Below are 25,076 nucleotides of genomic sequence, written 5' to 3' on the forward strand. Positions count from 1 at the left end.
CGTAGTTCATATCTTTGCTAAATATATTGTTCGTTCATTGAGAATGAATTCAAATGAGCGAAATAAATGTAGCGGCTTTCGAAGTGATTCTGATAAGAGACCTCATTAGGCTAAAGCAGTCAAGATTAAGGTACCGACTGTTTTGAGTATTAACTTCACTGAGATGGCAGCAGCTAGATGGATGATCCTAAAAAGAAAACGAGTACACCTTGCTAATTAGCCTTGCTATCCCGATGCTACACATTGATTTATCACGATAGCTTTTGAATGTTGGAAGAATGACGCGAAACGTTTTTACAGTCACACTGTAGGATACAAATGTCAGATGCGAGCAAAATTTCCGTAGCAGAGAGCAGCCAAACCTAATGTTTACAGATTACAGCAAGGGATAGCCAGGAAAGCAGGAGGCAGAAGCCCTCAGTGCACAGTCTACGCCGGATCTGTACGTTCTTTTGTATTTTCTCTGTTGTTTCGCGCTGCCGGCGACAAGATACTTGAGCAACTCGTCTAGCAAACCGTCCTTGTGAAGAAACAGAGCCGCTGACGGATGCCAGTCGTTGCACCAAAGAGTTTGAATCAGTGGATCTTTCCATTATGCAGTAGGGAAGAATCAGTAGATTAGTGTAAGTTTTTATAGTTCTAAATGTACTTAATTTCATAATTGTGTTGGGTGTCATATGGTGTCGTATGCCTTGTCGAAATCACAGAATATCCTTTCAATTTCTGCTGATTCATCTAAAATCGAAATCAAGTTATATGTAAAGGCCAACAACTGCATCTCACAAAACTGTAGTTGACGAAATCTGGGTTGTTTATTTGTAAAAACAATCCTACGATTACGATACTCCGAAATTCGAAAGTTGAGCGCAGCTTTATACTTGATTTCATTGTGGCGATTGTGGCGTGGCTGGCTTGTTAATCTGGAGATCAGGAGATACAGCGCGTGGGTTATATTTGGCCGTGATTTAAAGTAGGCGCCGTAGACGGACATCCGCTCATGCAGCGCTTTCTTGTATTTGTAGTATCGGTGGAGGCGCTCGCCGCATGCCATAGAAAAACCGAAAAAGGCGTGCTGCTCTGGCGCCAGGTCGTAACCGACGCCGCCGCAGAGCCCATGTTGCCTGGCACCATGTTTTCCTAATCACGCTTTGGCCATACCCACCTCCTCCGCTTTCCTTCTCATGGATGCGGTTTGCTCCTCCCGCTCGCTTTACTATCGGCGTTTTTCAGTTTCCGCCGCACTTCCCTTCGCTCTTTCACCCTTCACTGTGCTTTTTCTCTCGGTTACACCGGTGCGAACCCCAGGAACGCACGCCTAAGAGCTGCGGTTCAAAGCATTAACTTTCAGCCAGAAAACCAGTTTGTAATAATGTATTCTGACGAGTTGCATAGAAGAAAAATTCTGTAGACAGATGATTGCCAATAGGGCCTGGCGTTAGTCTTGGCGATCGCTTCACCGGCCACCGGCTATGGACAACATTGCCAACTGAAACTGCTATTGCAATGAGCCCATAACAGCGTACGCCGTAAACACAACCTAATGAAGGACACGCTGGCTAAACTAGACGCAGTAAAGGGGTAGTCAAATCCAGGCTTGGGCTCGCAAACAAATACGCAGCGTAAGAATATCAAAACAACGATAAGTTACAGATCATGAATGAAAGCATAATTAGGCTGATTGCAGAAGCAGAAATTGAAGTAGGACGAAAGGAACAAGGGCAACCTAGTTGGTATGTTCTCCCAAGTAAGAAATGACCTCATGAAAAAGTGAGAGAGCATGAAGGTGTCTCACCCAACAGATGAGACGGAATCCGCAAGAATGTCAAAGCTTATAAGGAAGAAGCGATAATCGACATTATAACGCCGGATGGAATAAAGAAGCACGATAAATGGCCCCAGCAAGAAACCAACGAACACAATATTTGACCTAGGACAGGGTAAAATCTTTTCCGTGAAACGTAAGCATAGAAATATCAGCGATTTTTATGAAATAAGAAATAGGAGCAGCAAGAAAACCATACTGACCTGTAAAGTTCTTAGAGCGTTCGTGTGAACTTCATGCAAAGTAGTGATGAACAGGATACAGGCATCCCTTCTACAAGAAACGGTAAAGTCAGAACGCAGAACGGCATTGCAAGAGATGGCCCGTGAAAAGCAGCTGGAAGTATAAAATAATAGTTCACTATTTCAAAGAGGGATAGAATCCATAGCTTGAAAAGCTTGATAGCCCTAATACACAGTTTCTGTGAGTACAAGTGTATCGCAGAGCTGGAAGGATACAGCAGGCTAATCCATAAGAATGGAGACGTTAACGATTAAAGAATATATACGCATATCATGTTGCTTTCAGTATTGTATAAAATATTTAACAATTACCATTATAATGAGGAGAACGCTTAACTTCGTCCAACTAAGCGAAAAGGCTGGCTTCCGAAAGTGATATGTTGCAATGGAGGGCGCCCGTGTTATCAATTAGGTAATTTACAATTCAGCGAAGTGTACTAAAACTCTCTTTATGGTTGTATTAAAATATAAAAAATGTCTTTGATTCAGAAGAAACTGTATGTATCAAGAAGTGATAATTGATGTACTTGTGAATATCTTCGGAAATATCTACAACGACTCGACAGCTACCTTGGTTCTCCACAAAAGATGTAGACAATTATCAAGAGAGAGGTCAGCCAAGAAGAGCAATCTCCCCTTTCTTATTCACTGCATGCTTACAAAAAATATTCGAGCTATCTGAGTGGGTAGGCTTGGCAGATAGGATCAACGACGAATATACCCGTCGTTTTGCAAATGACATTGCCATGTTCAGCGCCACTGAAGATGAATTGCAACAAATTATTGAGGATGTTAGCCAAGACAAATAGTGGAGTTGAAAATTACTATGCAGAAAATAAATGCTGTGCTCGGTAGACTGACAAGGAAGGAATTCGTGCTCGCCAGTGAGCCTCTAGGGTGTCTGATGGAGTGATTATCTTGGTGAATTGTCAATTATTCACAAGCGGCCCTCCCCTTGAGAAGGAAAATGACAGAAAAATTACTTTAGGCTTAAGTGCATTGGGTAGGCGTAATCAAATCCTGACTGAGACCTTACCACGGTCGTTCAAAATGAATATGCAATAACCGCATCATAACGTTACAAGTTAATGATCGAGCATATGTCGATGGAACCGAAAAATTTTTGTGTAGCGTTAAGCGACAAGGAGAGAGGGGCGTAGGTAAAACAGCAAATGGGGATAGTCGATATTCTATGTGACATTGCGGAAAAAAGGGAGCTGGGCAGGCCATGCAGTTTGTAGAGCAAATGGCTGGTGTGCCACTCTGCTCACAGAGGATGTGCTCAAGGAAGGGAAACACAATCGAGGAGGTCACTAGCAGGGAATTTTGTCCTGCAATAGATAGGCAATTAGGCTGAACATAAAGATTCGGTATATTAGAGTAATTGTCGCCAAAAGTCTGCAAAATCAGTTCTCTTGCGTGTGAGTAAATACGCAAACATGATTGAACATACAAACAAAAACATTGAGTGTTCATATTTCTTTCCTAAATTGGTAGTTACGCCCAGTTTTAACTTAATTGTGCTTCAAAGTCAATGCGATGCAAGTTGGGTTAAGCAATCTACGAACAAAAAGAAGCATAATAATCAAGAATTACATTTGGCTCTGCATTCAACTCACAGCTCGCTATTGAAAAAAACTACTTTCATATATGGTAGTTTCACATCGAAATAAAAGAAGTCAGTAAGCAGCGTTATTGAATCGAATAATAATTGCCACTGTGCTTTCGCTTTTAACTAAAACATACCTAGCACATTTCACTGTTTGCATTTCCAGGACTAAGAAGGGTCAGCTGCGTTTTAGGTTTTTTCGAGACATCGCATTTTCTTTTATAACAAATATTTCACTGAATACCATGGAACAGATCCCTTTAAGGTTGTCGCTCCAATGTTCTACTAGGATGAAAGAATTGCTTTGTTTTTCGCACCACCCGCAGGGTTATGCACTGAACGTTTTTGTTATTGCGTCTCTTCAGAATATATTGACAAAACAAAGGGATAATTAATATGGCACTGCTGATGCTGATTGTTCTATTTACATCCGAAGTTTCACAGATCACGACATGTAAGTGAAATGTTTTATGACTGAATTGCAAGGAAGGTGTCCTTAAGTTTTTCTGCTTTGACGGAAACGTACCTATGCTCACATATATGAAGAAATTATTAACTAAAATTAGAAGGACTCACTCACTAAAAGGCCTATTTTTCTGTTGCAAACACAAAAAAAAAACGTTATGTGCATTCAATGCACACCTTGTAATCCACCGGTAAGAAGCTTTCGCGATACAATTGCTTTTCTTCCTGCCCACATGAATGTTAATGAATTAATTGCTAGTAAACTATGCAAAACTGAAGAACCACAGTTTAGGATGGACGACTTCAGAACCATTCCTTCGAAGAGTATAATGGCTCTGAATTTTTTCAATACTCCTTATATTAGGAACACTCCCTTTAGGATTGTTCCAGATATTAGGAACAATCCCAATTTTATTATTAGCAGACAGACAATTTCTTTGTAATTATCGCGATAATGGAAAGTTTTGGTTCTACATTCGTGTGCAGGCCAAAGACCTATGAAAGAGAAACTTTCGTGATTGTGTTGCTGGAACACTTGATAATATTTCATCTGTAAATCTCGATTGCCATTGACAAGGTCAGTAGTGGTTGTCCAACTGTGCTCTTTTGCTACTGTCCGATTTGCCTGCTTCCGAATGTGCGTGCTCAAGAGCCATTTGCCCCAACTATATAGAAGCGCCGTATTTTGGCGCTTCGCGGCAATGAAATGTTCCAGTAAGTTACACAACTACGTACTGACCTACATAAATCAATTTGTGAACATTGAAATAATTTTTTTCGTGACTCCATCTTAAAAAAAATTTGAAAGATACCGTGCACAGAAAACCGTCTGTGAAAGGCAAACGGGTCGTTGGTGGCTTTGTGTTTTGCTTCACTCTTGAGCAGCATTTAATGATTGTAAAGGGATAAAGAGCATTGTTACATGACTGACCGCGCATTTGCGTCCAAGGGCAATTTAAAATACTGTTGTTTGTGCCATTGCCTCCCCTGAACATATGTTAGGTCCTAATCTAAAGTTATAGAGACGGAGCTCTTTTTATAGGGTATGTATGCATTCACTGTCACCATGCTTCCTGCTTATTTGTTTCTTCAATTTTTTCCCTAAATATGAAGGCGTTCATACTTTATAAAAACCTTATGTGTTGAAGTAACCTACGTTGTTTGAACATATCGCTTCCTTTGCACTTTAGACAAAGTTCATTTTCATTTTCCCTATTTTTGCAACCATGTTGTTTGAGGGCTCCACTGAATTTTATCCTAATGCTACATTTAGCAACGCGTTAATGGTTTCTTTTTTGTTTCGCTATCACACGAAGGGCTCATGCAGTTTTTAAAATGGAATGCGTTTAGCTCCGGTTGTCCGTGACCTTCAAGTGACCTTCAATAAGAGGCTAGGGCCGCTGTCCGAGCACTCAAATCAAGAACAAAGCTAGAACATCCTGGCATCTTAGCGAGAACCAAACGAAATCATTGAAAACATAAAATGCGGTCTCCGGCCCCCGATCCCTTGTACAGGACCACATTAAATGCTCTAATTACTGCGTCAAACAAGTTATGAAAAATATTGCCTCTGATTCCTTTCCTAACGTTTTTTTTTTCACTACATAACTGAAGCTGTAACTTTTGGTACGCTGAAATTTTATTTGTAATTTCCAAAAGCGACGTTCAGAAGTGAGAAATAGGGCACCGTGCACTTGAGTGTCATCTTTTGGCCCTTGAGACAGGGAGCTGCCCACGTTCTTTTGAACGCCAAATGCCCGTGAGTCCCATGGTGTGGGTTTTCCTCTGCCTCGAGAGATGGCGCCATGCTGCATGACCAAACAGCATGGTTAGCTGCATAAGTCCGCAGATTTCCAGCCGCCCACTTCAACGTGACAAGAAGAAAAATTAGCGACAGACGCTGAAAGCGATGCACTATTGGATGAAAAAAGCTGCTTAAGGCAGCAGCGCCACAGGCAGCAAAAGACGCAACATGGACGCAATTGTTTCCTGTCACTCTGACCGGAAACAATTCCGTCCATGAGGACTCCTTTACAGTATGGTGTTTTGCGGTGTGGTGTGGTGGAGTCTACTCTTAGGAAAATGCACTACAACCAATTTGTATTTGTGGCTGGTATCACCTGCGACCAATTTGCTTTGTGGGTAGCCATTTCATACTTACATCTACTCTCGATTACGGGACTGCTTGCATTTTATAAATATTTGTGATGTACTGTTATAACTAATGGTTTGCTCCTTGTTAACACATTTCGCAAAATTTTGGATATCAATTTATTCTCATGTTTGGAGACTCTAAAAAGTTCTCAAACAGTAATACAACTGAATAACGACTACTTATTTATTTCATTTAGGCAGATTTGTTTTGCTTGATATATGCAACATGCTTTTTGCATTGGCTTCTTGATGTGACTGCATTGTCAGAATTACCTTCTGTGTCGATATTTACTTCGTTTATTTCTTTCTTTGTGCATTTGACATTTTTCACTGTTCATTAATTAACGTTTCCTTGTGTAGTCGTTCACTTTATTTATATTGAAAAAACCTCTTCAGATTTCATTAAGTCTTAAGGCAAATGTATATCACAACTTATATTCTTACTTCACTGATTTTTAGTAATTCACGCTGCAGTAAGGTGTAAAAATTGCTCCATGAATATTAGAGCGGTTGGAATGGCCACATCCTATTCAAGAATGCAAGAACGTAGACCATTGGCATTGCTTTTTATGTTCATATTTTAGTACCGCGACAGTCAGAATCATTGTAATGCAAGCAATGATGGCAGTTTTTTGCGTTTCTCAACATTATAAGTGTGCTAAAAATAAAATGAAAGAAAGATATACTGATAGTGAAGTGAACTGCACTTATTTCGTATGAAATATGAAAATCGCTGTTGAAAAAGAAAACTGATCATAGGGATTCCGTTACACGCGCCGAGAACGCCAGCTCCAGCCACATCACTAAACATTTAAGGGCAATTTCGTTCAACAGGAATCTCTGCAGCTCATTAGTATCGCGCAGCTGTAGATTCACGTACGCTGGCCTTCATGCTTGTTTTGTTCTGAACTCAGTTACCGCTATGGGCGGACATGCCTGGCTACCCAGTAGAAATATACGCCAAACCGGTTCTGGTGCTTTTTATCTTAAACCACGGTGCTTTTGAGGTACATGTGTGGTGTGTCTGGTGTGCCCGTCCTGGTGTATAACGTGATCCCCGAAAGGTGTGTCTCGTGTGCCCGTGCTGGTGCGTACGATGAGGCCAGTCTGCTATATCTGGTGCAGCCGTCTTGGCGTGTATGGTGCGCCCTGTGGGGAGTGGTTGGTGTACTTGACCCGTTGCTCTTGCAGTGTTGTATTTGTGTTTGGTGCGTTCGCCTTGTGCTTCATCTATCCGGGTGTGGTCTTCATAAGACCATGCTGGTACTTTTTGATGTTTGAAAAATGCTAGCAAGGATAAAATATCTATAAACTATGAATGCGGGGATCACATTACCGCCGTTTGATGCTGGATAATTCATATTTTCTATGGTAAACAATTAGTTTACAATTATTCTGTAGATAATAAGTTGCTGTATTGTCAGAAGCGTAAAAGCTGCTCAAATACTTGTTCATTTGGTAAATAAAAATTGAATTTATTTGAATATATGAGCATAAAGTAAATGTAAGTGCACCAAATTTCCTTGCACGGACTCGGTTGCCCTGGCAACGAAGACATTTGTCAAGGCAAAGCAATATATATGAGCTGCGTAGCTTTTTAGTTCGAGCTAAATGGTATCCCAGCTTGCTGCTCGGAGAGAGAGTGAGAGAGAGAATAAATTTCATACAAAAGAGCACACGTGTAAAGAATGCGCGTCCACTCTGCAATGGGTGGTCTCTTCGGCCCAGAGGCCTTCGCTGCCCTTTTCACTCGGCTGATTAAGTTTAGCTGGTCCGTCGAGCCGGAGCTGGACTGCGCTGCCTCCTTTTGCCATGTGGCAATGAAATCTGTAAGGCTTGTGGAAATCACAACTAATTCACAGCCAGTTGCACCCTCTGATACTCTCCAAAGACACAGCACAGCCTGAAAAAGACAAGTAATTATACGCATCACTAGAAATTATTCATGACATGCAAGCCACCCAAGCACCCCTGCCTGGGTGCCTTTCTGAATTCCCTTGTAGACCACTGAGCACTCTTATTTCCAGCAGTAATAATATTGACAATACATACACGATAGTCCACTAATGAATTGAGAAAGGCGAGTGGGCAAGCGATGTTCGCTTGGTTACAGATCTCAGCAAATTTGTCTAGTCTTTGTCACAGGCAGTGCACTGTGTTCGTTTTACTTTCGGTGAAGTGGACACAGGGAATACTGGCCGGTAACTACATATTAGAGAAAGAAAGCACTATACTTCATTGAAAATGACCAGTATGCTCGCGTGACTTGGTCGTGCATTGGCGCGTGGGTGCTCAGACCGGATAAAGATTCTTCATCTGTTTTCACCATTGGTGAAAAATTTACAAGTGAAATCAACGAGGCGTACCACATAAATAATATGCGTGAGCCAGCCCCCATTATCGATGCACGGATAAAAGTTACCCTTTGTAGCTCACAAGCGTCAGAAATTATTCTGTGCATATTTATCTTTTTTACAGAAATACTATTTATTCGGACTTTGCGCTTTTGTATTGTAACTTACACCTCCGTACTGGAAAAAATTGTGTACAATATACGCACACATCTACTGCTACTGATATTTTTCATCTTTCGATCAACGTAGTCAGATATTGGCAGCGGTCATGTTGTACTGTCTCTATTCCCTCCCTGCGTAAAAGTTGGCCTGAGAAAGTATATGAACTGGCAGGAAAACTCAAAACAACATTACAAATTTCACTTAGCGGATATGGCTGCTCTTCTGAAGATGCACAAATACGGTGATAGGTATCTGTTTTTATACTGTAGCAATAGTAGGTACAAGGTAGCTTCGACATTGCTGCAATACTTCAGCTCTCACAGGACTGCAGTGCTCAAGCACCACAGAAGTGTAAGCGCACAACAACGAAATAAAGGAGGCGCATCAACCACGGATTCAACGTCAGCAGTCACAGCATAGGCTGTTTCATGTAGCTAAGACAATTGCTAATTTGTGGTAAATGGCTACAGATACTTGCATACCCAACCTAATAGCATAAGAGTGGCAGCGTTTATGATGCTTGTTCTAGACTCAAGTATTATTGTCAGCAATAGCTTTGGGATGACATATACTGCTTTCCATTTACACGCCCTGTAATTGAAGTCTGACTGATAGCATTATTATTTAGGCTTGCTGCTTAAACTTATTCTGACCTCAACAGCGCCAGGCACAATTTTTACAAGACTGCTCGCTTTGCTGAGAAAATACATAAGATGACACAGAAAACATGGAAAGAAACCCAACACACAAGAGACAATTTTCGACTGCCACATAATTATTGCCACAGCCAAACAGAACGTGTCATGACGTGCTGTTGAAACCGAATTCATTTTATGCTTAAGAGTAAGTAGACAATTACGCACTATGGACAACATTGCATGCTTCTTTACTGATAGATCCACTAGCTAACAATGTGGTTGATGCTGGATTGAGCTATTGTGAAAAATAATGTACCCGGACACATACTTGCAACTCCTACTTAGCCTACTTGCAGGAATGAGGTAGCTTGTGAAAAAAAACAGAGAAAGAATGCAAACCTATTTGAAAGCACTCGCTACTGTAGCAACTGCACCACTTTGAATACGGGCCGTTGTGTATCCTTTCAAGTAATTCAAGCTTTTCAAATCTGTATTTGCCCGTGGCAGTTACTCTGGCAACAATACAGAAATAATTGTATCAGTGTTACTAAACATCAGTAAACTTGCCGCGCTTTGACATGTCACATATTTTGCCCCTACACCTTGACTTCTTACATCAGAATACTGTAAAAAAGAAAAAAATACCGCTATATAGTTTCGGCATAGAAACTGCTTCGAAAGAATAGGAAATTTAAAAGGTCTAGCCTGACCACACTTTTTAAGGACCAATAGAATTGGTTTACAGTAAGAAATGTGGATTTAGAGGTGTGCGATCCACTACTGGATTCCTTATCCGGGCTAAGGGATGCAATAGTAGAGCTATTGCTCATGAACAGTTCGCCCTGTCAGTGTTCCTTGATAAAAAATATGCTTATGACATCATATAGTGAAAAGAAATTTTGCGAGATCGCTCGGAAGAAGATAATTGTGGCAACATGATTTACATAATGTAAAGTTATTTACGTGGTATTGTGTTATAATGAAAAGCTTTATTGCACGATATTTATTAGTCCTGTCTCTCTAAGCACGTTATTAACGTCAAAAGTGTTATTGTCATTGCGCAAACACATCTACCAAATGTCTCACTCTTTTCCTGCTAAAGAAACTCAGAATCCACTGCGAAGGCTTGTAGAACGCTGAAACCAATAACAAGCTTTACTTATTTAGCAACTGGCCCACTTTCTCGAAATTCTGAACACGAAAAAACTTTTATCCTATTCAGTAGACTAAGGATGCGCCGCACAAAGGGAACTCACAGCTTTTTTGCTGGTTGATAATAAATTTCCAAGTTGTGGTAGAGATTCTGCGAGGGTGATTGTCCTCCATGGTATCCTTGAGTTTCAGGAATCAGATGGTGATAGAAATAAGCCCTTAGCTATAAGATACCTGCAGGTCATCTCTCTCCATTCGGTATTCTTTCGTGGTACAGGCCTTCTTTTTTGACACAAATAGAGTCACATGTTTTTTTTACCGATGTTGTATTACATGTTACTAGCCCAAAAACATTGAAGCGCATCCTCTCGTCTGATGATGCTATATATACCACATGCCTCGAGACACTCGCGTTCGAAGGGTTCTTTTAGGGCAGTAGTTAATATTGTAAAACTTCGCCACTGACATACTTTAGTACAGACGCATGGATTTCTCTTTCTTTCACGAGTGAGACCTTTTCACTGTTTAAGGAATCTTATCGCTCAGCGCTGGACGCGCCCGCATGTTTCGGAAGTTTCTGGAATGTTATCATGGGTTCTGTTGTCCAGTTGTCCCCGAAGCTTGTGTAATTTGACTGCATGCGTGAGACGAATTGTGGAGAAGTTTTTTCAAGACTAGCGGGCATGATTGATTACCCTGGAAGCATCGATGACTCGTGTACAGAAGGGGATGCTCTTTATCGGCAGGTCAGGCTTTTCGCCGATCGCCAACTGCGTTCAACGCAACCACCGTACTTTGAGTGCAGCTTGTCATTGAGGGCACATGTTTGTAGAATAAAAGTTTCGTCAATCCCAGTTTGCTGATTTCTTCACCGTCACTTCTGCGTCCCAATACGTGATTCTTTCAAAATTTCCATTTTGGTTTAATAGTACAGTTGAAGTTCGGCCTGGCACTCTTTGGCCATGTGTAGCACTTGCGCCACAAGATGCTATATATCATCGTCACAAAATGCGCTAACCTGCAAACTATTGCTTGCTCTTTATATGGCCGCAAAGCTGCGATGAGGTTATTGATCTCGAATAAAGACTGGTGGACTGCCAGGCAGGCGGACTGCATCGCGAACTCGGCCACTAGCGGCGCCACTTCGTCAGCCTCGTGTTCGCTTTCTCGTCAGGTGCCAGTATACAATATAGGAACAGCTAATGCCAGTCTCTTCACTGCGAGTAACGAAAGGTTCCCTTGCAGGGTGAAGTAGTTCTGTCTTCTGTAAGGAACCATTTCAAAATACATGTCCATTTGTGCAAAAATATGTAGGCTCTAAATCAGATGAAATGTCAGAAGAATATATGTTTTCGAAGTTCTTGCGATTATTTCATGTCAATGAATTAGAGCGTCTGTAGACGGAAAACTAGTGTTTCTGAGTTTACTTTCACGTTTTATACTTTGTAATTATTTTCTAGTTCCAAAAGTATGTTTATTGAGGACGCATTCATGTTGGGCGACAAATAAATGCAATCTTATTACAGGCAGGAAAAGTAGATTCTTAATTTTGGAAAGAGTGAGCCCGTTCACTTGAAAGCGAAATAGAAAAAAATTAGAAATCCAGTATGACTAAATCAATATGAATCAAGTAGGAATGAATGTGGTCATTTAAGAAATGGTAGTTTCTTCGTAATCACTGGCTATCGTTCTTAATAATTTATTTTCATTTGTCATTACGGATGATGAGTTTCGGAACTATAAAGTTAGGGAAGAAGTGTTTATTGCTGGAAATCGATCATAGCCTCATACGTGTTTCGTAAAAATAAAAAAGGTCGGTGAAATTTGCTGTTTGTACATGACAAAACGTGCTACGCGGATACACTTACGCTTACACCTATGTGGGGTATTTCGTAGTTGTTATGTAAGGTATCAGTTGTCTGTGGTACCATCGATATGGAAATACTATTGGTGCCTACTTTAATATGCCTGTTGGTGACGTGCCAGCAAAATTAATTGTCTTGATTAGCTTTTTACCATTCTGTCCCGAAAACGACACAGGTGGTTACGATAATTATGACACAAATTTTTTGAAGAGCGCGGTACTGCTTGCAGCTCTATAATGAGCAATTCCGACACCGTAGACGGAAGTGGACTAAAATGTTCGCCCCATAATAATTCTCGTATGTTTTTCTTTAGTTTGAAGGGGGGGGGGGGGTCGGGCACATCATTTAAGATTAATGACATGAAATGACTGCATCAGTTTTTATTAGGAGACTTCGAAGGCGGCTATACAAATTGTTGCACTTGTTTCTTCTCGCCATATCATTGTAAAATTTTGCCGTTTAACACAACGCATTGCACGCAGGCAGTAATGCAACTGTTTAATTTATACACTACAAAACGTCGAAAGAATCTGGACCAAGGCATGGTAGCGAGCACATTTGATATGTTCACAGCGAAGGCTATGACAGACATAATAACAACACCTTCATTTTATGGAATGTGACACTTCTGTGCACTGATAATAATTGTAAAGGCTTTTTATCGGGGAATAGTTACAGTCATTATATTCGTGTCAAACTTTTGAATAAACTTGATGTAACAAAAGCGGATTTCTCTGCAAGCGTAGAAACAAAACTGTTCATTTTTTAGTCATGATGTACGCCATTGTTGGCAGCAAGATTTAGTGGAGGAAGGCTATACCCGTTTTGAAAGCCTGAGAACGGAGAGTTGACTGCCTTTATTCAAAAGTAAAAGCAGCCTTGCCGAGTAGTGGTGGTGGCGCACCAGTCGAGGAAGCACGGGGAAATGACCGCTATGGCAAGACATGACAAGGTAAACTGGATTTCCAGAGCGAGAGGCAATGATGTCCACGGCGAGGCAAGGGTGATTTCCGAGGAGCGAGGACAGTGAACAGGTCGCGACTCTAAAATTTTGGCCTCAAAAACCGCTTACAGCATGAATCCACCACACCGTTAAAAAATTATATGTACGACAGCCTCCAAGCCATTAGCGCAGAGAAGTGGCAAATCACCGACCACCACGTTATTTGCTCACGGATACGGAAAAGAGAGATTTATGAGATCGCCTCACTTAAATATAGCAAGTATTCTTTACACTTTGGCATCATTCGGTGGGAGCGTCCGTATAGAACATTGAGGGTGCCGCTCCGAGACGAGCCACTACGTATGCTGTCCGTGTGCTCCGTGGTATTGCTGTTGATTGTTTCTAAATGGTTTTTTTACTACTATGCTCTGGTGATATCCAGGTGAACCCAGGACCCCCGACTTGTTCTAAGTCCTTGTCTGACTACAGTCCTTGCCTGATGAGCCAGGCGAGCAGATGAAGGTCATATTTCATATTAAAAAAGATCTTCAGGCTCGATCCGTGGAAGCAGCAAAAAGCCAGTCCGATACTGTCACTGATATTAAAGCCATCAAAGCCAGTCACAGAAATATTTAAATGAAAATTGGCGCTATCCAAAAAAGACTCGATGACCTAGAAGATAAAACGAGCTCACTTGACCAAATTGATCACAATATAGCCACCATCCAAACCTCTGTACAGTTGCTGTCAAATAATTATGCGCCTTTGCAATCACGGCAGACCAAACTTGATCAATCAAGACGCTGCAACCTAATTTTTTGTGGATTAGATGACCACCAGGAATCGTGCACTGAGTGCAAAGAAAAAAATAAAAGTAGTTTTGGCTGAGGCACTTGACACTTTTCCGGATTCAGTTATAGAACGTGCTCATCGCTTACGTCAATATCAGCCAGCGAAAGAACGTCCAATCATTTCAAAATTTACTAACCTTAAGATTATAGAGATAGTCCTCTCTGCCCGAAAAAAGCTAAAAGAGAAAGACATCACAGTTAACGAAGATTACTCACCTGCTACACGTCACGCTCGAAAGAAATTAACCGAGTTTGCCAAAAGTGAATCCGACGGAGGTCCGTATCAGCTCCGATATAACAACAAATTAATTAATAAGAAATACTACACGTGTGATCCCAAATCCAATTGTGTTAACAAGCATGCGAAGCAACAGCTGTCAGGTGATAATCATCCTACTAACTCTGTTAAACAGCACGCGCAGAAACCGCCTTCAGCTGATAATCCCATCAGGTTGGCTGACGGCAGTCCGCAGGGACGCGCGAGGGGACATGGACGTTCTTTTTCGAAGACATTCTTTCTTTTTGCTAACATCCGCAGTGTCATCACCAAACGTGACTGCTGTAACTCCGCCATCGACAACTGCAGCACCGATATCATAGTACGAACTGCAACCTGGTTGCATCCTGAAATTCAAGACCACAAACTTTTTCTCATTGCAAATAATTTCTGTAGCTATTGCTGCGATCGCATTGGGCGACAAGGAGGAGGCGTACTGCTCGCTATCACAAAAACTTTCGCTTCACAGTGTATGCACGTCAACACCCCTTTAGAAACTGCCTGCGCATTGTCGCCCTAAATCATAAGAAAGTTATTATTGTGGTCTGTTATCGGCCCCTGCCTATACACAAAACTTTGTAAATAAATTACACGATGTTCTTAACATCGTTTCGTCCCGTTACCCAAAGTTCCCATTTCTTTTGCTTGGTGATTTTTTATGCCAAACATATCCTGGTCTAACACTGTCCCCACGATAAATCCACCTTCCACGTTAGCGAAAGCCACCCACCGTTGTAGGCCTCCACGATGGGTGGCTGGCGTTACTGCCGAAAAAACAATCTCTTATGGTTATTTCCTTTCCCCCACTATCTGATCGCTCCCTGAAGAGGGGGCGCACAGATGATGTCCTAGAATTTTTCGCCCGTCAAAAGGAAACTTCCATCGCTTCAATGTCGTCCACTCCGAACAACTGGACAAACCCATGCGCCCCGCAGGGGCGTCTGCGTCAGCAGGCGTTTGGTGTGTTGCGACACCACGTACCCGAGCACACGAGGGTTGGACCCTCCCGCGTGTAGCCGTGCGCGGCTTAGCCGTGTCTGGGGAAAGGGGGATCCTGGGGGTTGAGCTGATGCTGGGTGTCTGGACCTTTAAGGCCCCCCGGCGGACGCAACACACCCCTTTGGCCTCTGCTTCACATAGACGGCCCCCCCGGACTGACCCACCCGGGGGAAATCGGTAGTTGCCTTTTCCTTTCTCTCTCTCCCTCCAGCCTTCGTCTTTCTCTCACTTTTCATCTTTCCTGTCTTCTCCTTCCTTCCGCTTACTTCCATAGTTTCCAGGCAGCAAGGGTTAACCTTGTGTGATTAACCAACCTAGGTTATTTCATATTTGGTTATAGTGATGACGTACAGCTGGCGTTTACAGGACCTGTTCTTACAGTCTCTGTAGCGTCCCCTTGTAGGACTCCATGGTGGGTGGCTGGCGTTATTGCCGAAAATTCAATTCCTTTATGGCAACATCCTTCCCTCCACTTCCTCATCGCCCTCAGAAAAGAGGGCGCACCGATGATTTATTCCAGTTTTTTGGACGACAAAAAGAACCCTTCCCTCGTTTTCACGTGATCCACTCTGAAAAACCAGCTAAACAAGTGCGAACAATCTCCCCGTTCCTTGTATCTAAGTCTCTTACCGAAGTTTTTGGTCCAGGATATAAGGTGTCGAGGATGGCTAGCGGAGACCTCCTCCTGGAGCTCCGCGATCAGAAGCAATTTGAAAAACTGCCTCAGCTAGTATCATTTGGGGAGACCCAAGTAGTAGTAACCCCGCACCGCACGATGAATACTTCCCGCGGCGTTGTCTCGGACGATGATTTGCTGGAGCTCTCTGAGGCTGAGCTCTTGGAGGGCTTCAGCGAACAGAATGTCATAAATGTCAAAAGGATCAAGATAAGGCGAGACGGTAAAGAAATTCCGACCAAACGCCTAATACTCACCTTCAATTCAAGTGTCCTGCCCGAGTCAATCAAGGCCGGGTACATCAAGCTTCGTGTACGCCCGTATGTGCCAAATCCCTTGAGATGTTTCAAATGCCAACGTTTTGGCCACAGCTCGCAGAGCTGCCGAGGCCGCCAAATATGCGCCAAATGCAGTGCCCTTGAACACTCAACTGAAGAATGTAAGAACTCTCTACACTGTGTAAACTGTGATGGGGATCACGCCGCGTACTCACGGTCGTGGCCATCCTGGAAGAAAGAAAAAGAAATCGTAACGATCAAAGTGAAAGAAAATATCTCATTTAAGGAGGCACGCAGGCGGGTTGCATACCTGCCAAAGAAAAGCTTTGCCGAAGTGGCGCGTCAGGGGGCAGCGTCACAACGGCCTCCGGCGGCTGTCCGACCCACAAGCAGTGAGTCGGCAGTCACGCCATCTGCCCTCGCGACGGTTGCAGCTAGCGCTGCTCCGTCAACCGAGGAGAAGGAACCATCGACCCCGAAGGAGGGCGCAGCCGAGGCTGCCTCAACTTCCGAGGTTCCTTCATGCGCTGGCAACGGCCGGCGTAGCCAAGTCCCTCTGGGAGCCCCATCGACCTCCGGGCTGGTGGGCGCAGGGGTCTTGCCCTCCAAGGCGGGACTCCCTCTGAAATCTTCCCGCTCGCAAGAGCACGTGTCCGGCGCCTCACAAGAGGCAATGGACACTACACCCATCCTCAAGGCGCACCAAGCGCCTAAGGAGCGGCGAGGCTCCCTCGAACGCTCCAGAAAGAACAAAACCCCTATTACAGGGCCTCGAAAGGGTTCTGTAATCTAAGGCATCCCGTCCGTTTCCGTAAACACAGCACCAATTTATTTTAAATATGGATACACAAATCATTCAATGGAACATTAGAGGTCTCCTTACAAACCTTGAAGATTTGCAAGACCTCATCCACAAACATAATCCAAAAGTGCTGTGTTTACAGGAAACACATTTAAAATCTAGACACGCAAACTTTCTCCGTACGTATGTTACGTTTCGTAAAGATCGCGATGATGCCATCGCATCATCGGGTGGTGTTGCGATTCTCACACATAAAAGTATAGCATGTCAACCTTTACAGCTTCGAACGCCCCTTGAAGCAGTGGCGGTGCGAGTTGTTCTGCTAAACAAACTCATCACTATTTGCTCGCTTTATATACCCCCACATTACAAATTAACTAAACATGAATTTCAGTCCTTTATAGATGAACTGCCCGAACCCTATGTTGTTCTTGGCGACTTCAATGCGCACAGCTCCCTGTGGGGCGACTCTCGTATAGATGCGCGAGGTCGTCTTGTTGAACAGTTCCTCTTCTCTTCTGGTGCATGCCTGCTGAATAAGAAGGCACCCACATATTATTCTGTCGCCAACAGAACATTTTCATCAATTGACCTCAGCCTAGTTTCCACGTGTATACTGCCTGAACTCGAATGGGAAGTTATGAACAATCCTTACGGGAGCGACCACTTCCCGATTCTGATAAGAACATCTAAAGAAAACGAATGTCCTCCACAAGCTCCTAGGTGGAAGATAGACACAGCCGACTGGGAGAAATTTCGAACTCTCACTAACATCTCATGGGCCGACATGTCTTCTCTAGAAATTGATGCTGCTGTAGAGTATCTTACATCATTCATGATGGATGCCGCATCAAAATGCATATCCGAAGCGAGTGGTCTGGCATGCAAACGACGTGTACCGTGGTGGAACAGCGAATGTCGGACCGCCCGTAAGAATCAGAACAAGGCGTGGGGGTTGCTGCGAGCTTCTCCCACCGCTGAGAATCTTGTCAACTTTAAAAAAATAAAATCCCAAGGTAGGAGAACCCGCCGACAGGCCAGAAGAGAGAGCTGGCACAGGTTTTTATCGAGTATTAACTCGTTTAGGGATGAGGCCAAAGCCTGGAACAGAGTTAATAGGATTAGAGGGCGGCAAACACATTCACTCCCCCTGGTGAACACACAGGGCGATACACTGCAAGACCAGGCAGACTCACTTGGGGAATATTTTGAGAGCGTGTCAAGTCCAACAAATTATACGCAGTCCTTCCTCAAATACAAAGAAACAGAAGAACGTAAGCCATTAAGAAGAAAAGGTCGAGAGAATGAGCCTTACAACCGTCCTTTTTGTATTGCTGAATTAAGAGCTGCCTTGAGCGTATGCAACAGCTCCGCACGAGGATCTGATAGAATCATGTATGAAATGCTCAAAAACTTGCATAATGACACGCAGGTTACACTACTCACACTTTTCAACACCATTTGGGATGCAGGGTACCTTCCAACCGCATGGAAGGAAGCCATTGTGGTCCCTGTTTTGAAACAAGGCAAGGACCCTTCCTCAGTGGCAAGTTACCGCCCGATAGCCCTCACAAGTGGCATCTGTAAGGTGTTTGAAAAAATGATTAATCGGCGACTCATCCATTTCCTTGAACTGAGCAAAATCCTTGATCCCTATCAGTGCGGCTTCCGAGAAGGGCGCTCCACAACTGACCATCTTGTACGTGTAGAAGCAAATATCCGGGACGCATTTGTACACAAACAATTCTTCTTATCCATATTCCTCGATATGGAGAAGGCGTACGATACGACGTGGCGTTACGTAATCCTAAGAGACTTGTTAGAAATGGGTATCCATGGAAATATGCTTAACCTAATAGAAAGCTATCTGTCCAGTCGTACCTTCCGGGTAAAAGTAGGAAATGTACTTTCGCGTCCTTTTACGCAAGAAACTGGTGTACCGCAAGGAGGCGTGCTCAGCTGCACACTCTTCATCGTGAAGATGAACACGCTTCGCGCTTCATTACCACCGGCAATCTTTTATTCTGTCTACGTGGACGACATACAAATAGCTTTCAAATCCTGTAACCTCGCAGTGTGCGAGAGACAGGTACAGCACGGCCTGAACAAAGTCTCAATGTGGGCAGACAAGAATGGATTTAAGATCAATCCTAACAAAAGCTCTTGTGCTCTTTTTACAAGAAAGAGAGGCCTGGTTCCGGAACCTTCCTTAGAACTGTGTGGACAACGAATACCTATCAGCAAACAGCACAAATTCTTAGGTATCATTCTTGACTACAGACTCACTTTCATTCCACACATTAAATATCTGAAAGAAAAATGTCTAAAAACAATGAACTTAATGAAACTTCTATCCCAGACTACATGGGGTAGTGATAGGAAGTGTTTAATGAACCTATACAAGAGCCTAATTCGGTCTCGATTGGATTATGGTGCTGTAGTATCTAACTCTGCCGCCCCGAGCGCACTAAAGATCCTAGATCCTGTCCACCATCTAGGAATCCGATTCTCCACTGGCGCTTTCAGAACGAGTCCCATACAAAGTCTATATGTAGAATCAAATGAATGGTCTCTCCACCTACAGAGATCATACATTAGCTATACATATTTCCTTAAAGTACGCTCTAATCCTGAACATCCATGTTTTGATACCGTTACTGATATGACGTGCGCTACACTTTTCAGCAATCGTCCCTCCATAAGACAGCCTTTCTCGCTGCGTGTGAAGGAGCTTAGCGATGAAATGCATGTCCCACTCATCGAGCATCGCTTAATGCACCTAACCAAGCTCTTACCTCCTTGGGAGTGGCAGGTGATACAATGTGACATATCCTTTATGAAAGTTACAAAGCACGCTCCTGAGGCCGAAATCCGAATGCATTTCCTAGAACTCCAGCACAAGCATTCCTGCGCAGAGTTCTACACAGACGCTTCGAAGTCAAATGCCGGGGTATCCTATGCAGCCGTCGGCCCATCGTTTTCGGAATCCGATGTACTGCATCCGGAAACAAGTATCTTTACGGCCGAGGCCTGCGCACTACTCTCTGCTGTAAAGCACATAAGAAAATCGAAACTTCCAAAAGCAGCGATCTATACAGACTCTCTCAGCGTCGTGAAGGCCTTAATGTCACTCAGCAAACATAAAATCCCGTATTTAATGAATTATATTCGGTCTTGTGCAAAGCGTACTCATCTAACCAGAATATCATAATATGCTGGGTCCCTGGCCATAGGGGAATTGAAGGTAACGTTCTGGCGGACGAGATGGCCACGTCAATCACAATGCAAGAGGTTAACCCTACCGCTGCGGTGCCTGTCACAGATCTGAGGCCTTTCCTGCGAAGGAGGCTGCGAGATCACTGGCAACGCATCTGGGACGCGGAAACAGATAATAAGCTCCACCTGATAAAACCACAGTTAGGATTCTGGCCCTCTACTACAAAATCACGCCGAGCAGATGTCCTATTCTGTCGTCTCAGAAGAGGACACACGTTTGGCACACATAATTTTCTACTAACCGGAAGTGAGCCTCCAGCCTGTGGTAGATGCGGGGAGAGGCTGACCGTACTCCACGTCCTCCTGGAGTGTCGGGAAGCCGAATCTGAGAGAAAGAGACATTTTCCCTTAGCATATCGGCAGCACATTCCCCTTCACCCATTAATGTTACTCGGCCCAGAACCGCTATTTGACACCAATGCACTTTTAAGTTATCTGAAAGATGTTGTATTGCATGTTGTTAGCCCCACATGTTCGTAGCGCCTCCTCTCTTCAGAGGATGGCGCTGTGATAGTTCTTTCGTATAGCACGTGCCTCTAGGCCCTTGTGTTTCAAGGGCTCCGGCGAGGCAACAGTGCTCCAGCTATTTTAACCATCTCATATACTTTCAATTCTATGTCATTCTTTTACAATGGATTTTAATGTTCATAGTATTCGTCATTAGTCATCGCCATAATTTTATATCACGTAGATTTTATGCACTTTACAGCAACTATTTTTAGGCCACTTTACAGCCAAGTCACATCTCCATAATACATCGCCAACATCACCACTTGTCATGGCGCTCTTTGGCCACACCTGGCCCTTGCGCCATTAAACACCACATATCATCATCATCAAACCCATGCGAACAATCTCACCATGCCTTATGTCTAAGTCTCTCACGCATGTTTTTGTTACAGGTTACATAGCATGCAGAATGACAAGCGGTGATCTTCTCTTGGAGCTCCGCAACCAGAAGGAATACGAAAAGCTACCCAATCTTGTATCATTTGGAGACGCCAAAGTAACAGTAACTCCGCATCGTACTATGAATACCACCCGTGGTGTAGTCTCAGATGATGATCTCTTGGAGCTGACTGAAGCAGAACTCCTGGAGGGCTTCAGTAAGCAGAACGTCATCAACGTTAAACGAACTAAGATGAGGCGTGACAATAAGGAAATACAGACCAAACACCTGATACTTACTTTTGGCAGAAGTGTTCTGCCCGAGTCCATCGAGTCCTGGTATATAAAGCTCCGTGTTCGGCCATACTTCCTTAATGCCCTGCGACACTTCAAATGCCAGCGTTTCGGTTACAGTTCACCGAGCAGCCGAGGCCGCCAAACCTGCACGAAATGCAGCGCTCGTGAGCACACTTCTGAACCTGGTGTAAACTCTCTCCACTGTGTAAACTGGGATGTGGAGCATGCTGCATACTCGAGGTTGTGCCCATCGTGGAAGAAAGAAAAGGAAATAGTTATAATTAAAGTAAAAGAAAACATAAGTTTCGAAGGGACACGCAGGCGGGTATCCTTCCTGCCAAAGAACACGTTTGCCGATCTGGCATGTCAGGGGGCAGCGCCATAACGGTCTCCGGCGGCTGTACGACCCACACCCAGTAAGGCGGCAGTGACGCCATCCACTCCCCCAGCGGCTGCAGCTAGCACTGCTAGGCCAACCCAGCAGACCCCGAAGATGGGCGCATCCGAGGCTGCCCCAACCTCCCTGGCCCCTTCCAGCGCTGGCAACAGCTGGCACAGCCAAATCTCTCAGGGAGCCCCATCGACCTTCGGCCTGGTAGACGCAAGAGTCTTGCATTCCGAGCCAGGACTCACTCGTAAAACTTCTCGCTCGCAAGAGCATGTGTCCCGCGCCTCACAAGAGGCAATGGGCACTACACCTACCCTCAAGGTGCGCCAAGCGCCTAAGGAGCGGCGGGGCTCCCTCAAACGCTTCGGAAAGGGCGAAACCCCCATTACAAGGCCTCGCAACAGCTCTGTAATCTAAGGCACCACTTCCGTTTCTGTACACACAGCACTAATTTACTTTAAATATGGATACACAAATTATTCAATGGAATGTCAGAGGTCTTAGAAACACTGACGATGTGCAAGAACTTACCCACAAACACAATCCAAAAGTGCTGTGTTTACAGGAAACACTTAAAAATGAAACACACAAACTTTCTCCTACAGCATGTTACGTTTGGCAAAGATCGCGATGATGCTATCGCATCATCGGGCGGCGTTGCCATTGCTATTCATAAAAGCATAGCGTGTCAACGTTTGCAGCTACAAACGTCCCTCGAAGCAGTGGCGGTTCGAGTTGTTCTGCTAAACAAACGCATCACCATTCGCTCACTTTACGTGCCCCAGCATTACCAATTAAACAAATATGAATTTCAGTCCTTTATAGATCAATTGCCGAAACCTTATGTTGTTCTTGGCGACATAAATGCACACCGCAGCTTGTGGGGAGACTCTCGTAACGATGCGCGAGGTCGTCTCACTGAACAATTCCTTTTTTTTCCGGTGCGTGTCTGCTGAATAGGAAGGCGCCCACATATTACTGTCTTGCAAACAGAACCTTTTCTTCAACTGATCTTGGCCTAGTTTCACCGTGTATGCTGCCTGAACTCGAATTGGAAGTTATCAACAATTCTTACGGGAGCGATCACTTCTCCATACTGCTAAGATCACCTAAAGAAAACGAATATCCAGAGCAAGCACCTAGGTGGAAGATTGAGACAGCTGATTGGCAGAAATTTCGAACTCTTACTAGTATTTCATGGGCTGACATGTGTTCGTTAGGAATTGATGCTGCAGTGGAGTTTTTTACAGCGTTTATAATTGATGCCGCTTCTAAATGCATATCAGAACTAAATGGCTTGGCGTGCAAACGGCGTGTCCCGTGGTGGAACGACGATTGTAGGATCGCTCGTAAAAAAACAGAAGAAAGCGGGGGATTCCTACGCGCCTCTCCCACTCCGGAGAATCTTGTTAACTTTAAGAAAGTAAAGTCCCAAGGCAGGAGAACCTGCCGACAGGCCAGAAGAGAAAGTTGGTAGAAGTTTTTATCGAGTATAAGTTCGCTTAAAGATGAGGCCAAAGTCTGGAACAGGGTTAATAGGATTAGAGGGTGACAAATACATTCCCTCCCTTTGGTGAACACACAAGGCGATAACCTGCAAGACCAGGCAGATTCACTTGGGAAGCATTTTGAGAGAGTGACAAGTTCAACGAATTATTCACAATCTTTTCTCAAATATAAACAAACAGAATAATGTAAGCCAATAATTAGAAAATCGAGACAGAATGAACGCTATAACCGGCCTTTCAGTATTGCCGAGTTGAGAGCTGCACTGAACACATGCAAAAGCACGGCACCGGGACCTGACAGAGTCATGTATGACATGATCAGAAACCTACATACTGACACACAAGTTACACTACTCACACTTTTCAACACTATTTGGGCTGCGGGATACCTCCCATCCACATGGAAAGAAGCGCTTGTGCTTCCTGTTCTTAAGCAAGGTAAAGACCCTTCCTTGGAGGCAAGTTACCGTCCGATAGCTATTACAAATTGTCTCTGTAAGCTTTTCGAAAAAATGGTTAATCGCAGACTCATACATTTCCTTGATCTCACTAATATGGTCGATCCCAATCAGTGTGGCTTCAGAGAAGGACTATCCACAACCGATAATCTTGTGTGCGTTGAAGGAAATGTCAGTGATGCATTTGTTCATAAACTGTTTTCCTATCACTATTCACCGACATGGCGAAGGCGTATAACACAGCATGGCATTGCGGCATCTTACGATACTTGTCGGGAATGTGCACCCGTGGAAATATGCTGAACACAATTGAAAGCTATTTGTCAAATCGTATCTTCCGCGTGAAAATCGGCAACGCATTATCGCGACCTTATATACATGAAACTGGTGTACCCCAGAGAGGAGTGCCCAGTTGCGCTCTTTTTATCGTGAAGATGAACACACTTTGTTTTTCACTGCCACCATTTTTTATTCTGTCTACGTAGACGATATACAAATAGGTTTCAGATCCTGCAACCTTACAGTGTGTGAAAGACAGGTACAGCAAGGCCTAAACAAGGTGTCCATGTGGGCAGACCAACATAGATTTATAATCAACCCCCACAAAAGTTCTTGTGTTCTCTTCGCAAGAAAGGAAGGCCTGGTCCCAGATCCTTGTGTAGAACTGGACGGACAACAAATACCTGTGAACAATGAACACAAATTTCTAGGGGCTATACTTCACTCGCGGCTTACTTTCATCTCACACATAAAATGTCCTAGGGGAAAATGTCTAAAAACTATGAATTTACTTAAAGACCTATCCCACAAAGCATGAGGTAGCGACAGGGAGTGTTTAATGAATCTTTACAAGAGCCTAGTTAGATCACGATTAGATGATGGTGCCGTAGTATATCACTCTGCTGCACCGAGGGCGCTAAAGATGTTAGACCCCGTTCATCATCTGGGTATCCGCCTGGCCACTGGCGTACT

At 43.8% G+C, this 25,076-nt stretch overlaps 1 protein-coding gene across 9 annotated transcripts in view; it reads left to right on the top strand.

The window, feature by feature from the left end:
• Positions 1-338: 338 nt before the first annotated feature.
• The window catches only part of LOC142569023 (uncharacterized), a 61,601-nt gene continuing 36,863 nt past the window's right edge, over positions 339-25,076 (top strand). For 2 of the 9 annotated variants that reach the window (XM_075678550.1, XM_075678553.1), the window contains exons 1-3: positions 339-623; positions 4,039-4,127; positions 21,468-21,671. In XM_075678550.1, the coding sequence (XP_075534665.1) occupies positions 4,070-4,127; positions 21,468-21,671 (262 nt within the window). In that variant the 5' untranslated portion in view covers positions 339-623; positions 4,039-4,069. Of the gene's footprint in view, positions 624-3,999; positions 4,128-4,624; positions 4,716-9,509; positions 9,652-21,467; positions 21,672-25,076 lie in introns of those variants that run through there. The other 7 variants (XM_075678555.1, XM_075678556.1, XM_075678551.1 and 4 more) reach the window with 7 other exon arrangements.

This window comes from Dermacentor variabilis, unplaced genomic scaffold (assembly GCF_050947875.1).
Source record: "Dermacentor variabilis isolate Ectoservices unplaced genomic scaffold, ASM5094787v1 scaffold_33, whole genome shotgun sequence".
Taxonomy (NCBI): Eukaryota; Metazoa; Arthropoda; class Arachnida; order Ixodida; family Ixodidae; genus Dermacentor; species Dermacentor variabilis.